Genomic DNA, 13,720 nt, shown 5'->3' with positions numbered 1-13,720 from the left:
CTACCCTCCCACCGTACACCCCACTTCCATCCTCTCCGCTCGTCCCCGCCCACACATGAAGAGGAGGGGGAGGGAGTGATGGAGATGAGGGGAAATGAGCTGCAGCTGCTCAGTTAAGAGCTTTGGGTGAGTGGTGGAATATTGCGTTGGGGGATGGGTTGCATTGGGGGACCAGGCCTCCCGTGTGACTGGGACCCCATGGGTCCCACTTAGTCTACGTCTTTTAAAATCATAAATGTATCCACTTCTGTAGCTTCCTCTGGCAGCTCACTCCAGATACAGACTTCCTCTTTAATCTCTTACCTCTCACATTAAGCATGTGCCCCCTAGAAATCTTCTCTTCTGGGGAAAAAGACAGTGACATTCACTTTATCCATGCCCCTCATCATCTTGTACACCTCAATAAGGTCATCACACAGCCTCCTATGAGCGGAAGATAAAAGTCCTGGCCTATCCAACCTCTCCTTGTAGCAAGCCCATGTAACATCCTGATGAATCTCTTCTGCATCCTTTCCAAATTGATGATATCCTTCCTGTAGCTGAGCGACCAAAATTACACACTTTTGGTCTCACCAACGACTTGTACAGCGTATCACGATGTATCATTCCCCTTCCCAAGGAACGCAAGACTTGCCAAAAACCTTCTTCATCAGCCTGTCCACTTGCACCACCTCATTCCTGCCTCATCCCGAGATTCCCCAATTCCCAAAATGCTCAGGAACCCACCGACCACTTGGACTCAGTGACTCCACACACACTGGGAAAAGATTAGCCCAACACACACACAAGTTCACCACCCCACCCCCCCCCCACCTCAGGGGACTTTTTCTCACAAGAAGTCGGCCCCTCTGTCTGAATCAGGGGCCCTGTTCCCCCGAGCAGGGGAGACCCCGATTCTCTCCAAAAGGGCTCCTGTAAACCCCACTTTCTGTTGCTCAAAACTGGATATGTTTTTAGTGTTCCCCTCCCATCCCGATGCCCCCACCCACATTATCCATGTCAGATCTTCTGCCTCTTGATTTATCCCCGCCATGGTCAGCAAACTCCCTCAACCTCTCCTCATTGCTCCCTGACAGGTCATGTGATGAGCAGGCGGTGCATGGAACATGTAATCCGATTCGCTGTGGATGAGGGGCTGCTCATATTAGCCAAAGAGGTAAGCAGGTGGTGACTTGCTGGTGGGAATGTTTGCAAGTTTCACAGGGTGTGACGCTGAACTGATACAAGTCAATGCCCACAGACCATGCACAACACACCCAATCTATCCAACACAAGCCAACACAAGCCAATCCGCCCATCCCTACATGCCCATCCCAACTTCACATGTCCTGCAGCTCCCTTCCCATCGGTATCACAGGAGGACGAGGGATTATCTTATAGAGGTGTAGAAAATCATGAGCAATAGAGTTGAATTGAATACATTTTTGAATTGAATTGAATACATTTATTAGCATACAAGGAATTTGCCTTGGTGCTTCGCTCACAAGTAACAACACAATATATAGTACACAATTAAAAATAAAGCATTATAATTGAAACATGGTAAGAATGAAATAAGATACCAGAGCATAAGGAGGCTACAGACTTGAGGTTATTGAGTAGAGCTACTGCTCGTGGAAAAAAAGCTGTTTTTATGTCTGGCTGTGGCAGCTTTGGCAGACAGTCTGGAGTCGCCTTCCAGATGGAAGTGATTCAAAGAGTTTGTGGCCAGGGTGAGGGGTGTCAGAGATGATTTTACCCACTCTCTTCCTGGCCCTTGCAGTGTACAGTTCGTCGATGGGGGGAAGGTTACAGTCATAAACCTTCTCAGCTGATCGGACGATTCGCTGCAGCCTCCGGATGTCATGCTTGGTGGCTGAGCCAAACCAGACCATGATGGAGAAGGAGAAGACAGACTATGATGGCAGTATAAAACTGGACCATCATTGCCTGTGGCAGATTGTGTTTCCTCAGCTACTGCAGGAAGTACATCCTCTGTTGTGCCTTTTTGACTGTGGAGTTGATGGTAGCCCCCCACTTAAGGTCCCTCGAGATGAAGGTTCCAAGGAACTTAAATGACTGCACAGATGTGACTGTCGTGTTGGTGATGGTGAGTGGGGTGAGGGGAGGGAGAACTCTCCTAAAGTTTACAATCAATTCCACCATATTAAGGGCATTGAGCTCCAGGTTGTTGCGATGGCACCAGGACACCAGCTGTGACACTTCCTGTCTGTAGGAAGATTCCTCCCCATCCTGGATCAGTCCAATCAGGGTTGTGTCATCCGCAAACTTCAGAAGCTTAATAAAGGAGTCTGTGGAGGTGCAGTCGTTGTGTAGAGAGAGTAAAGGAGAGGAGAGAGTACTCAGCCTTGCGGTGCTCCTATGCTGTGGGTCTGTAGGTCTGAGATGTGCTTTCCCAGCCTCACATGCTGCTTCCAGTTTGTCAGGAAATTGATGATCCGCTGACAGAGGGGTTCAGGCACAATCAACAGAGAGAGTTTGGAGTGCAGTAGCTCTGGCACAATGGTGTTGAATGCAGAGCTAAAATCCACAAACAATATCCTCGCATAGGTCCGCTGGCGGTCTAGGTGCTAAAGGTTGAAGTGCAGACCTAGGCTGACTGTGTCATCCACTGATCTATTTGCCCAGTATGCAAACTGCAGAGGGTCCAGCAGGGGGTTTGTGATATTTTTCAGGTGGGCCAGCACAAGCTTTTGAGTGGTCTTCGGAATTACAGATGTCAGTGTGAAAGAGGTAGTCTTTAAGACCAGTAATCCTTGCCTTTTTGGGTACGGGAACAATAGTGGAGACTTTGAAGCAGCCAGGGACAGTGTAGGTTTGCAGGGACTGGTTGCAAATGTCTGTGTAGACTGGTGCCAGTTGTTCGGCACAGAGCTTGCGGGTTGAGGGGGAAACACTGTCCGGCCCTGGAGATTTCTGGCTTTTCTGTCTCCTGAACAGCTTTTCCACCTCCTCAATTACTATTGTTGGAGATGGAGAGTTGGCCAGACTGATGTTAGGCAGCAAGGAGGGGGCGGGTGGTAGACAAGGGCCCAGTCTTTGCAGACTGGAGTCAGGCTGTAAGTGGTGATTGGGGAGGAATGGTTGGAGATGGGTCCAGTCTTTGCAGACTGGAGTTAGGGTGCAATCAGTCTTTGCAGACTGGAGTCAGGGTGCAATCAGCTCCCCATCCGCCTGCCCCTTCTTCCCAAGCTCTGATGAATCCAACCTCAATCACAAACACAACGGTGCAGCTCGTCACCTGGACATATTCCATCTACCACATCACCCCAATCTACCCTCCCTATTACTGCCCAAAGAACCAAAACTTTCCCCCCATTGAGAGCCAGGCTGCATGGTGATGTATTCATAGATTCAGAATGTTTTTGTTCACCCTCAGTGGGAGTTTCCATTGCTTTCTCAGCCTTAACTGGTGTTGTGTTCTTTGTTGCTGATGTTTCTCTTCCCCAGGGTCACCCATCTGATATCTACAGTGGCAGCTGCCAGCAGCAAACCTTCAAGAAGGTTCTGTCCGAAATGGGTCCCAAGTACGCGGGTGTGCTGGAGTTAGTGTCCTTTAACTCCGTGTCCAGTGGCCACATTGGGGAGTAAGTGACACTCTTCTCTTCCTGTGCTCAGTGACGTGAGAATGGCAGTGTTATTCCGGTGAACACAAGACACATTCCATCCCATCGTGGTTCAGCCATAGCTCTGCACAAGGCCACAATAGGATAGAGTTGTGGATGTAGTCCAGTCCACCACGTAGGCCAACCACCCCACCTCCCCCAATTGACTCCATCTACACTTCACGCTGCCTCAGGAAAGCAGCCAACATAATCCAGGACCAGTCACACCCCAGTCATTTCCTCTACTCTGCTCAGAAACGTGAAAGCACATACAGGAACAGCTTCTTTCCACTGTTATCAGACTACAGAACTTTGCTGCCGTGAACTAGGAAGTAGTTCCAAACTTCCAACTGACATCATTATGAAAATCTGCATTTTAGTTATAGAGTCACAGTGATACAGTGTGGAAACAGGGCCGTTCAGCCCAACTTGCCCACACCAGCCATGCCCCAGCTACACTAGTCCAACCTGCCTGGGTTTCGTCCATATCCATCCAAACCTGTCCTATCCATGTAACTGGCTGTTTCTTAAACCTTGGGATAGTCCCAGCCTCAACTACCTCCTCTGGCAGCTCGTTCCATACACCCACCGCCCTTTGTGTGAAAATGTTACCCTCAGGTACCCATTAAATCTTTTCCCCTTCACTTTAAACCTAAGTCCACTGGTCCTTGACTCACCTACTCTGGGCAAGAGACTCTGTACATCTACCCGATCTATTCCAAATGATTTTATACATTTTTATATGATCATCCTTCATTCCCCTGTGCTCCAAGGAATAGAGTACGAGCTTACCCAACCTCTTCCTATTGCTCAGACCATCATGTCCAGGTAAATCTTCTCTATACCCTTTCCAGCTTGATATCATTTTTCCTACAACATGGTCCCCAGAACTGAACACAATAAACAATAGACAACAAACAATAGGTGCAGGAGAAGGCCATTCGGCGCTTCAAGCCAGCACCGCCATTCTCTGTGATCATGGCTGATCATCCACAAACAGTACCCCGTTCCTGCCTCCTCCCCATATCCCTTGACTCCGCTATCTGTGAGAGCTCTATCAAACTCTCTCTTAAAAGCATCCAGAAAATTGGCTTCCACTGCCTTCTATCAACATATGACAGTAGAGGGACCTCTTTGCTCCAATACTCAACTCTTTTTATGAAGGCCAACATGCCATTAGCTTTCTTCACCGCCTGCTGTACCTGCATGCTTACTTTCAGTGACTGATGAACAAGTACCCCGAGATCTCTTTGTACTTCCCCTTTTACCTAACTTGACAGCATTCAGATAATAATCTGCCTTGCTGTTCTTGCCACCAAAGTGGATAACCTCACATTTATCCACATTAGACTTCATCTGCCATGCATCTGCCCACTCACCCAACCTGTCCAAGTCACCCAGCATTCTATTAGCATCCTCCTCACAGTTCACACTGCCAACCAGTTTTGTGTCATTTACAAATTTGCTAATGTTACCTTTAATCCCTTCACCTAAATCATTAATGTATATTGTAAATAGTTGTGGTCCCAGCAACGAGCCTTGTGGTACTCCACTAGCCACTGCCTGCCATTCTGAAAGGGACCCGTTAATCCCTACTCTTTGTTTCCTGTCTGCCAACCAATTTTCTATACGTCCAAATGCTGAAAGTCGAGGTACACTACATCCACTGGCTCTCCCTTGTCCATTTTCCTAGTTACATCCTCAAAAAATTCCAGAAGGTTGGTCAAGCACGATTTCCCCAATGTAAATCCTGTTACTGCTATCCAAATGTGCTGCTATTTCATCTTTTATATTTGACTCCAGCATCTTCCTCACCAACAATGTCAGGCTAACTGGTCTATAATTCCCTGCTTTCTCTCGCCTGGCTTTTTTAAAAAGTGGGATAACATTAGCTACCCTCCAATCCACAGGAGCTGATCCTGATTCTATAGAACATTGGAAAATGATCACCAATGCATCAACAATTTCTAGAGTCACTTCCTTAAGTTCCCTGGGATGCAAACCACCAGGTCCTGTGGATTTATCAGCCTTCTGTCCCATCAGTCCACCCAATACCATTTCCTGCCTAATGTGAATTTTCTTCAGTTCCTCCATCACCCCAGATCCTCTGGCCACCAGTACATCTGGGAGATTGTTTGTGCCTTTGTTGGTGAAGACAGATCCAAAGAACCTGTTCAGCTTGTTCCCCATAATAAATTCACCTGTTTCAGTCTTCAAGAGTCCAACTTTGGTCTTAACTATTTTTTTCCTCTTCACATACCTTATGAAACTTTTACTATCCTCCTTTATATTCTTGGCTAGCTTACCTTAATACCTCATCTTTTCTCCCCGTATTGCCTTTTTAGTTATCTTCAGTTGCTCTTTAAAAGTTTCCCAATCCTCTGGCTTCCTGCTCATCTTTGCTACGTTGTTCTTCTTCTATTTTATTTTGATACTTGACTTCCCTTGTCAGCCACGGTCGCCTCTTACTCTCCTTAGAATCTTTCTTCCTCTTTGGCATGACCTGATCCTGCACCTTCTGTATTATTCCCAGAAATACCTGCCATTGTTGTTCCACTGTCATCCCATGCTAGGGTATCTTTCCAGTCAACTTTGGCCAGCTCCTCCCTCATGCCTCCATAGTCCCCTTTGCTCAACTGTAATACTGACACTTCCGATTTTCCCTTCTCCCTCTCAAATTGTGGATTAAAATTTATCATATTATGGTCACTATCTCCTAATGGCTCCTTTACCTTGAGTTGCCTTATGGTTCATTGCACAAAACTGAATCCAGAATTGCCTTCTCCCTGGTTGGCACCAGTACAAGCTGCTCTAAGAATCCATCACGGAGGCACTCCACAAACTCCCTTTCTTGGGGTCCAGTCCCAACCTGATTTTTCCAGTCTACCTGCATGTTAAAATCTCCCACAACCACCGTAACATTAACTTTGCTACATGCCAAGTTTAACTCTTAATTCAACTTGCACCCTATATCCAGTCTACTGTTTGGGAGCCAGTAGATAACTCCTATTTGGGTCTTTTTACCCTTACCAGTCATCAGTTCTGTCCATACTGACTCTACATACTGATTATTTGTCTAAAAACAATACTCTAAATACAGCCTCACCAACTTCTTATACAACTGCAACTTGACCTCTCAAATTCTATACTCAATTATTTTAATTCATGAAGGTGAATGTTCCAAACGCCTTTATGACCCCCTGCGAGTCCACCTTCAAGGAACTATGCATATAAACATAGAAACATAGGAATTAGATAGATAGATAGATAGATAGCCTTTTATTGTCATTCAGACCGAAGTCTGAACGAAATTGCAGCAGTCATACATATAATACCATACAATAAAACAACAATAAACACATATTAACATCCACCACAGTGAGTCCACCCAGCATCTCCTCACTGTGATGGAGGCAAAAGTCTTAGGTCGCAGTCTCTTCCCTCCTCTTCTCCCTCTGCGCTGGGGCGATACCCCCCGCCCCCCCGGGCGATGTTAAAACAGTCCCGCGGCTCAAACACCGCGGCCCGGGGTGGTTGAAGCTGCCGCCCACCAGTCCTGCAGACGCAGCTGCTGGCCCATGGCCGAACCCCGGACTCAGGCCACCGCCGCCAGAACACCGTCCCAGCCACCCTCACGTGAGTACTGCGCCGTCTTCAGCCTCGGGCTGGGCCGCCCTGACTTGGGCGCCGAACCTCCCCCGGACCGGGCCGCCCCGACTTGGGCGTCGCTTCTTCCCCGGACCGGGCCGCCCCGACTTGGGTGCAGGAGTAGGCCATTCGGCCCTTCGAGCCTGCACAGCCATTCAATATGATCATGGCTGATCATCCAACTCAGTGTCCTGTACCTGCCTTCTCTCCAAACCCCCTGATCCCTTTAGCCACAAGGGCCACATCTAACTCCCTCTTAAATATAGGCAATGAACTGGCCTCAACTACCTTCTGTGGCAGAGAATTCCAGAGATTCACCACTTTCTGTGTGAAAAATGTTTTTCTCATCTCGGTCCTAAAAGATTTCCTCCTTATCCACAATCTTCCTGCAACTAGCCTGTCCAACCCCTTAAGAATTTTGTAAGTTTCTATAAGATCCCCCCTCAGTCTTCTAAATTCTAGCGAGTACAAGCCGAGTCTATCCAGTCTTTCTGCATATGAAATTCCTGACATCCCAGTGCTAGATCCCTGTGCTCTACAACACTCCCCAGACCGCTAACATTCAACGTTTCGGTTCTGCCCAAGTTAGACTTCCCAAAATGCAACACCTCACATTTCTTTGCATTAATTTCCATCAACCATTCCTCAGCCCACATGGCCAATCGAGCAAGATCCTGCTGCAATCTTTCACAGCCATCTTCACTTTCCGCTAATGCTAATCTTCAAAGGTTCAGGGGAGAAAGCAGAATGTGTTTAAGAGCCATGATTGAATGGCGGAGTAGACTCATTGGGCCGAATGGCCTAATTCTGTTCCCATGACTTATGTACCTCTTCTGTACCCTCATCAAAACCTCCACATTTTTCCTCCACATTCAGAACTGCCGCGTTACTCCATGTGCAGCCGAACCATATGCAGTCAGGGGGTTATGGACTTGGACCACTGTTCCCATTCGACCTCCTAATGTGCAACACATCACACTGGCTCAGATTAAACTACATCTGCCATTTCTGTAGCAGATTTACATCTCGCTGCAAACCTTGACAGCCTTCTTCAGAGTGCACACACCAGCCAATCTTGGTGTGGTCTGGAACCAGACTGATGTGTCTCTCTCGGGCCATTCACAGATCTGGCGCACGGGGATGTTTCATGGAGGTACTGAACATGAGTCCAGCGGTGCAGATGTACATCGGACTGATGCTCGCCGCCTTTGACTCCGCCTCGGTGACAGCGCAGATCGCCATCGACGTCGCCACCCGTCCACCACAACCTGGACACCCGTCCTACCCTCTCTTCCAGGCTGTGAGTCCGAGGCGCAGAGAGTCACAGAGAGACACAGAGAGACAGCACAGAAACAGACCCTGTGGCACATCTGGTCTATGTCGGCCAAGTTGGCACTTTGGGCTTATCCCATGTCCACATTTGACACATATCCCTATAAACCTTTTGTATCAATGTACCTGTCCGAATATCTTTTAAATGTTGTTAATGTACCTGCCTCAACTACTTCCTCTGGCAGATACTTACATATACCCACTAGCAACAGAATGAAAAAGTTGCCACTCAGGTTTCTATTAATTCTTTCTCCTCTCACAGTAAACCTATGCTCTCTGGCTCTTGATTTCCCTACCCTGGGAAAAAGACATTCACCCTATCTACTCTCTTCATGACTTTATATAGCTCTATAAGATTACTCCTCTGCCTCGTATGTTCCAAGGAATAAAATCCTAGCCTGTCCAATCTCAACCTATAGCTCAGGCCCTCGAGTTCTTTCAAAGTGGAATTCTAAGTATCAAATTCAAGGGTTGTTGGAGGGATCTTAAGGAATTGGGAGGGGGAATTGGATCAAGTGTTCATGGATGAGCCTTTTGGGATAACCAACCACTGCATTATTTGGTTTAAGATAGTGGTGTGCCCGCATATTAACATTCAAAATTGGGACAAGGCCAACTTTGAAGGTATTAGACAGCAACTAGCTCAAGTTGATTGGAGCCAGTTGTTTGGGGGAAGAGGTACTTCTGGAAATTGTGATGTTTTAATAGTGTGCTGACAATAGTCCAGGACATGCATGTTCCTGTTACAGTGCAGGGCAAGGCAGGTGAACAGAAGGAAGCTTGGATGACAAGATCAATTGAGGCTATGGTCAAGAATTTAAAAAATAAATAAGGCAGGTACATGCATCTGGGATCAAGAGGAATTTTGGGAACTGTGGAGCACGCTAAAAAGGGAAATTAGGAGGGCAAAAAGGGGACAGGAGATGGCTCTGGCAGATAATCCCAAGAATTCTATGAATACGTAAAGGGAAAAAGGGCAACCATGGAGAGAGTGGGACCCCTCAGGAAACAAAGCTGTCAACTCCGTGTGGAGCCACGGGAGATGGGCAAGTTCCTCAATGAGTTTTTCTGCTCTTTACCGTGGCGGATCACATGAGGACCGGGGAACTTGTGGTAGTCAAAGGAATTGTCTTGAGGCCGGTCAGTATTACTGTCGAGGAGATACTGAAGGTCCTACACACATGAAAGTAGACAAATCTCCCGGACCTGATCAGATATATCTAAGGACACTGTGGGAAGATAGAGAGGAAATTGCAAGTGCCTTGGCCAAGATTTATGGGTCATTATGAAATATGAAATTATGAAATGCCAGAAGACTGGAGGGCCTCTATTTAAGAAGGGATGCAAGGAAAGGCCTGAGAATGACAGGCCATGAGTCTAACATCTGTGGTCACAGAGTTACTAGAGATCTGAGAGATAAGATGTACATGTTGTGACAAGTAGAGGAATCAAGAACCAGAGGACATAGGTTTAAGGTGATGAAAATATACTTTGAGGCAATTTTTTTAAAATACCAAGGGGGTAGGTGTATAGACCGAGCTGCCTGTTGAGGCAGGTGCGATCACATTATTTAAAAAACATATGGACATGTACAGTACATGGATAGGCATACATGTTTACAGGCATATGGCCAAACACGGGATGGTGATACTAGTGTACATGGAGCATGTTCGTCAGCATGGGCAAGTTGGCTCCAAGAGCCTGTTGATATGCTATTTGACTCCATGGATGATAAAAAATAAGGTAGATTGTTAATTCAGGTTCACTGATGACATCATGAGAATTGATGATGGTTTGTGGTGAAGAGTTCAAGGCGTTAATGTCTGGTTGTTACTGCATTAAGGTAAATTGTTCGTTTTGTTGGACTGATCAAGACCTCTTGGGGTCGAAGTCCACCCAAGTAAACATAACGGGAAAGAAGGCATTCAGTATGCTTGCCTTCATTAGTCGGGGCATTGAGTGTTATAGCCAGGAGGTCATGGTGCAACATTACAGGACTTTGGTTAGGTACATAAGGAGTATTCTGTGCAGTTCTGCTCGTCCCATTGCAGGAAGGATGCATAAGGTTTGGAGAGAGTGCAATTTATCAGAATGATGCCTGGATTAGGAGGTGTTAGCTCCCTTGGAGGCTAGGAGAGGTTGGACAGGCTTGGATTGTCTTCTCTTGAGCGTTAAAGGTTGAGGGAAGGCCTGATATAAGTATGTACAACTATGAGACATATAGATAGTTTGACAGGGTTTTCCCGATGGTAAAAATATCAAATACTAGCTTTAGCTTTAAAGACTAACCTCTCTCACCTTAAAGCTAGTCTTTGCTATTTTTTCCCCAAGGTAGAAATATCTCAACTAGCTTTGTGAGAGGGGCAAATTTTAAAGGGAATGCTCTTTATTAGTGTGGTGTGGGCCTGGAACGCTGTGGCAGGGCTGGTGGTGGAGGCAGATATGATAGTGGCGTTGGTAGCACATTGGACATTGTGGGCCATAGGGCCTGTTCATGTGCTGTACTGTTCCTGTGTTCTGTGCTTTATTTGACAGGAAAAGCGGGAATCACTGAGGATGTTGGCTGAACAGGCACGTCTGACAGAGGGAATGCTGAATACCATTCCCGGCATTAGCTGTGCGGTAATTAACAGTGGGACGTTTGCCTTTCCCCGAATTGAACTTCCGGACGGAGCCAGGGAGGCAGCTGAGGTAAACCCAGTAAACCCTGACTGTTCCGGCGTGACCTCTGACTGTCCCTCTCCCGGTATGACCTCTGACCCTGTGCCCACAGGCCATGAACCTGCGACTGGATACTTTCTACAGCCATCGACTGCTGATGGATACAGGCTGCCTACTGGCTCCCGGTGGGGACTTCGGTCTGCAGGACGGGCCCTGGCACTTCAGGTAATGTCAAACAGATGTCCGCTTGGCCAGGAGATGAGCCCTTACGCCCATCACACCCGCATTAGTCACAGCAACTTCCACATTGACTCATTGACTGGGCCGTGGTCTGCGGCCTTGGATGTCCTAGAATTCCTTCCATATCCCCCAACACCCTCTTGGGCGGGACATTCTGACTCCCACTACACCTGGGGAAACCATGCCCATTCCAGATCCCTTTGAAACATTCCACCTCTCTGTCTGCCCATGTCCTCTCTTGCCCCTCTCGTACACCTCCTCCTCCAGCACCATCCCCCTCCTGCAGTCCTCCCAGTACCGCATCCTCACCGCCGCACGGCACTCCCTCAGTTCCACCCACCCCACATGATGCGCAGTGCCACCCTCCCACAGTGCCCCTTCAAGATGAGTTTCTCATGTGTCTGACATGCTGCCCTTGTCCCCGGAGCGTGTGTAACACACGTTGTTAGCTGGTAGGTACTGTGGCTGGTGTGGTGTTGATCTGCCTTCAGGGTGTCAGTGTGTGCATTGTAGCAGAGTGAGGGCTGCAATGTGTGGAATGGGCACTGGTGGGAGAGGTGTGTCCCGACATTATCAGTTTCGTTTTGAGGTACAACGTGGAAACAGGCCCATCGACCCATTGAGTCCACACCCTTCATCGATCATCATCCATTCTATGTTATTCCACTTTCTCATCCACTCCCTACACATGATAAGTAATTTACAGAGGCCAATTAACCTACAAACCCGAACGTCTTTGTGATGTGGAAGGAAATCCAGGCGGTCACAGTGAGAATGTCCAAACACGACAGAGACAGCCGCGGAGGTCAGGACTGAACCTGGGTCTCTGGCGCAGTGAGTCGGCTGCTCTTTTAGCTGCTGCACTGTGCCACCCTTCAACACCCTTGGTGTAAAAACCCTGGCCACTTATTTTCTTTCTCCTCCTCCTAGAATGAACTTTCTCCTGCCCCTCGACAAACTGAAGCTGACCCTGGAGAAGATCATGGAATTCCACAGGAAGTTCATGGCAGAGTTTTCCTGAGTGTTGGAAGCGGTGGCCTGGTGTCACCAGTAACCCATGGAAGTGAGCAAGGGCGAGCTACTCTCTACATGAATCACAAATACCCACAGTAAATACAATGACAAAGTAACTCGTGTGTCGTTGTTTATTACCCGGGGATTGTAAGATGTTGGTGAGGCTATACTTGGAGTCCTGTGTTCAGTACTGCTCACACTGCTGTAGGGAGGATGTCATTAAGCTGGAAAGAGTGCAGAGAAGATTTATATGGAGAGGTTGAGCAGGCTATAGAGCACTATTTTCACGGAGCGCAGAAGCCTGGGGGGTGTGCTTATGGATAGATACAAGAGCATAAAGAAAATGGATGGGGTCTTACCCAGATTGGGGGAATCAAGAACAAGAGTGCATAGGTTTAAGATGAAAGTGCAAATAAATGAAATTGGTACCTGAAGGGCAACTTTTCCACAGATATGGTGGTAGGTATATGGAATGAGCTGCCATAGGAGGCAGTTGAGGCAAGTACTATAAGAACATTTAAACAATACTTAGACAAGTACATGGATAGGAAAGATTCATATGGAAATGGATTAAATATGGGCAAATGGGACATGCTTGGAGGGGGAATTTTGGTCAGTTGGACCAACGGGCCTGTTTCTGCACTGCGTAATTGTGAAAAGCATTAACTACAAGATCTTTTACTGATGCGAAAATTGAAAGGAACATTCAGCAGGTTTGGCAGCATCTACAGAGAGGGAAAAAGGGATAGAGAATCTGTGGCCTCAGTACTACCCGTCCCACAGTATGGCGCTCCTGCATACCGCCCCTCCCACAGTGGACGTGCGTGTATCGGAGCTCTTGTGGAAATCACACAAATTAGTTGTTTCAAACATCTTTGGGACGTTGGATGAGGTACAGCAGCACTTATAAACATATCTTTCCAACATGGTTGCTGCCTTCCAGGAGGTACGTGGACACTGGTGGTGGGCATCAGCCGTGCTGTCCTGCTGGGGATGCCCGGCTTCTACCGGGACCTGCTGAGAGTCTGGAACCTGGTTGCGGTGGACCGGGCCCCCCCTCAGCCGGTGGAGGGTGACAGCCCAGTCGTCATCAAAACTTCCTATCACCACATGGTTTCCAATTATTTCATTAGTGATAACATACCGTTCGCTTATGTTAATCTTATTCAACAGATGGTTAATACAAATCAAACTCAAAACAAGGGAATCTTGACATTATT

General features: G+C 47.5%; 1 protein-coding gene across 1 annotated transcript in view; it reads left to right on the top strand.

The window, feature by feature from the left end:
• Positions 1–12,636, top strand: part of LOC129716189 (alanine aminotransferase 1-like) — a 31,578-nt gene extending 18,942 nt beyond the window's left edge. The window contains exons 6-11 of the mRNA XM_055666063.1: positions 1,077–1,156; positions 3,451–3,587; positions 8,379–8,553; positions 11,121–11,276; positions 11,359–11,471; positions 12,417–12,636. Of these exons, the coding sequence (XP_055522038.1) occupies positions 1,077–1,156; positions 3,451–3,587; positions 8,379–8,553; positions 11,121–11,276; positions 11,359–11,471; positions 12,417–12,507 (752 nt within the window). The 3' untranslated portion in view covers positions 12,508–12,636. The remainder of the gene's footprint in view (positions 1–1,076; positions 1,157–3,450; positions 3,588–8,378; positions 8,554–11,120; positions 11,277–11,358; positions 11,472–12,416) is intronic.
• The last annotated feature ends 1,084 nt before the right edge of the window (positions 12,637–13,720 follow it).

Source organism: Leucoraja erinacea, chromosome 2, assembly GCF_028641065.1.
Source record: "Leucoraja erinacea ecotype New England chromosome 2, Leri_hhj_1, whole genome shotgun sequence".
Lineage (NCBI taxonomy): Eukaryota > Metazoa > Chordata > Chondrichthyes > Rajiformes > Rajidae > Leucoraja > Leucoraja erinaceus.
This window is presented reverse-complemented; position numbering and strand designations above follow the sequence as displayed.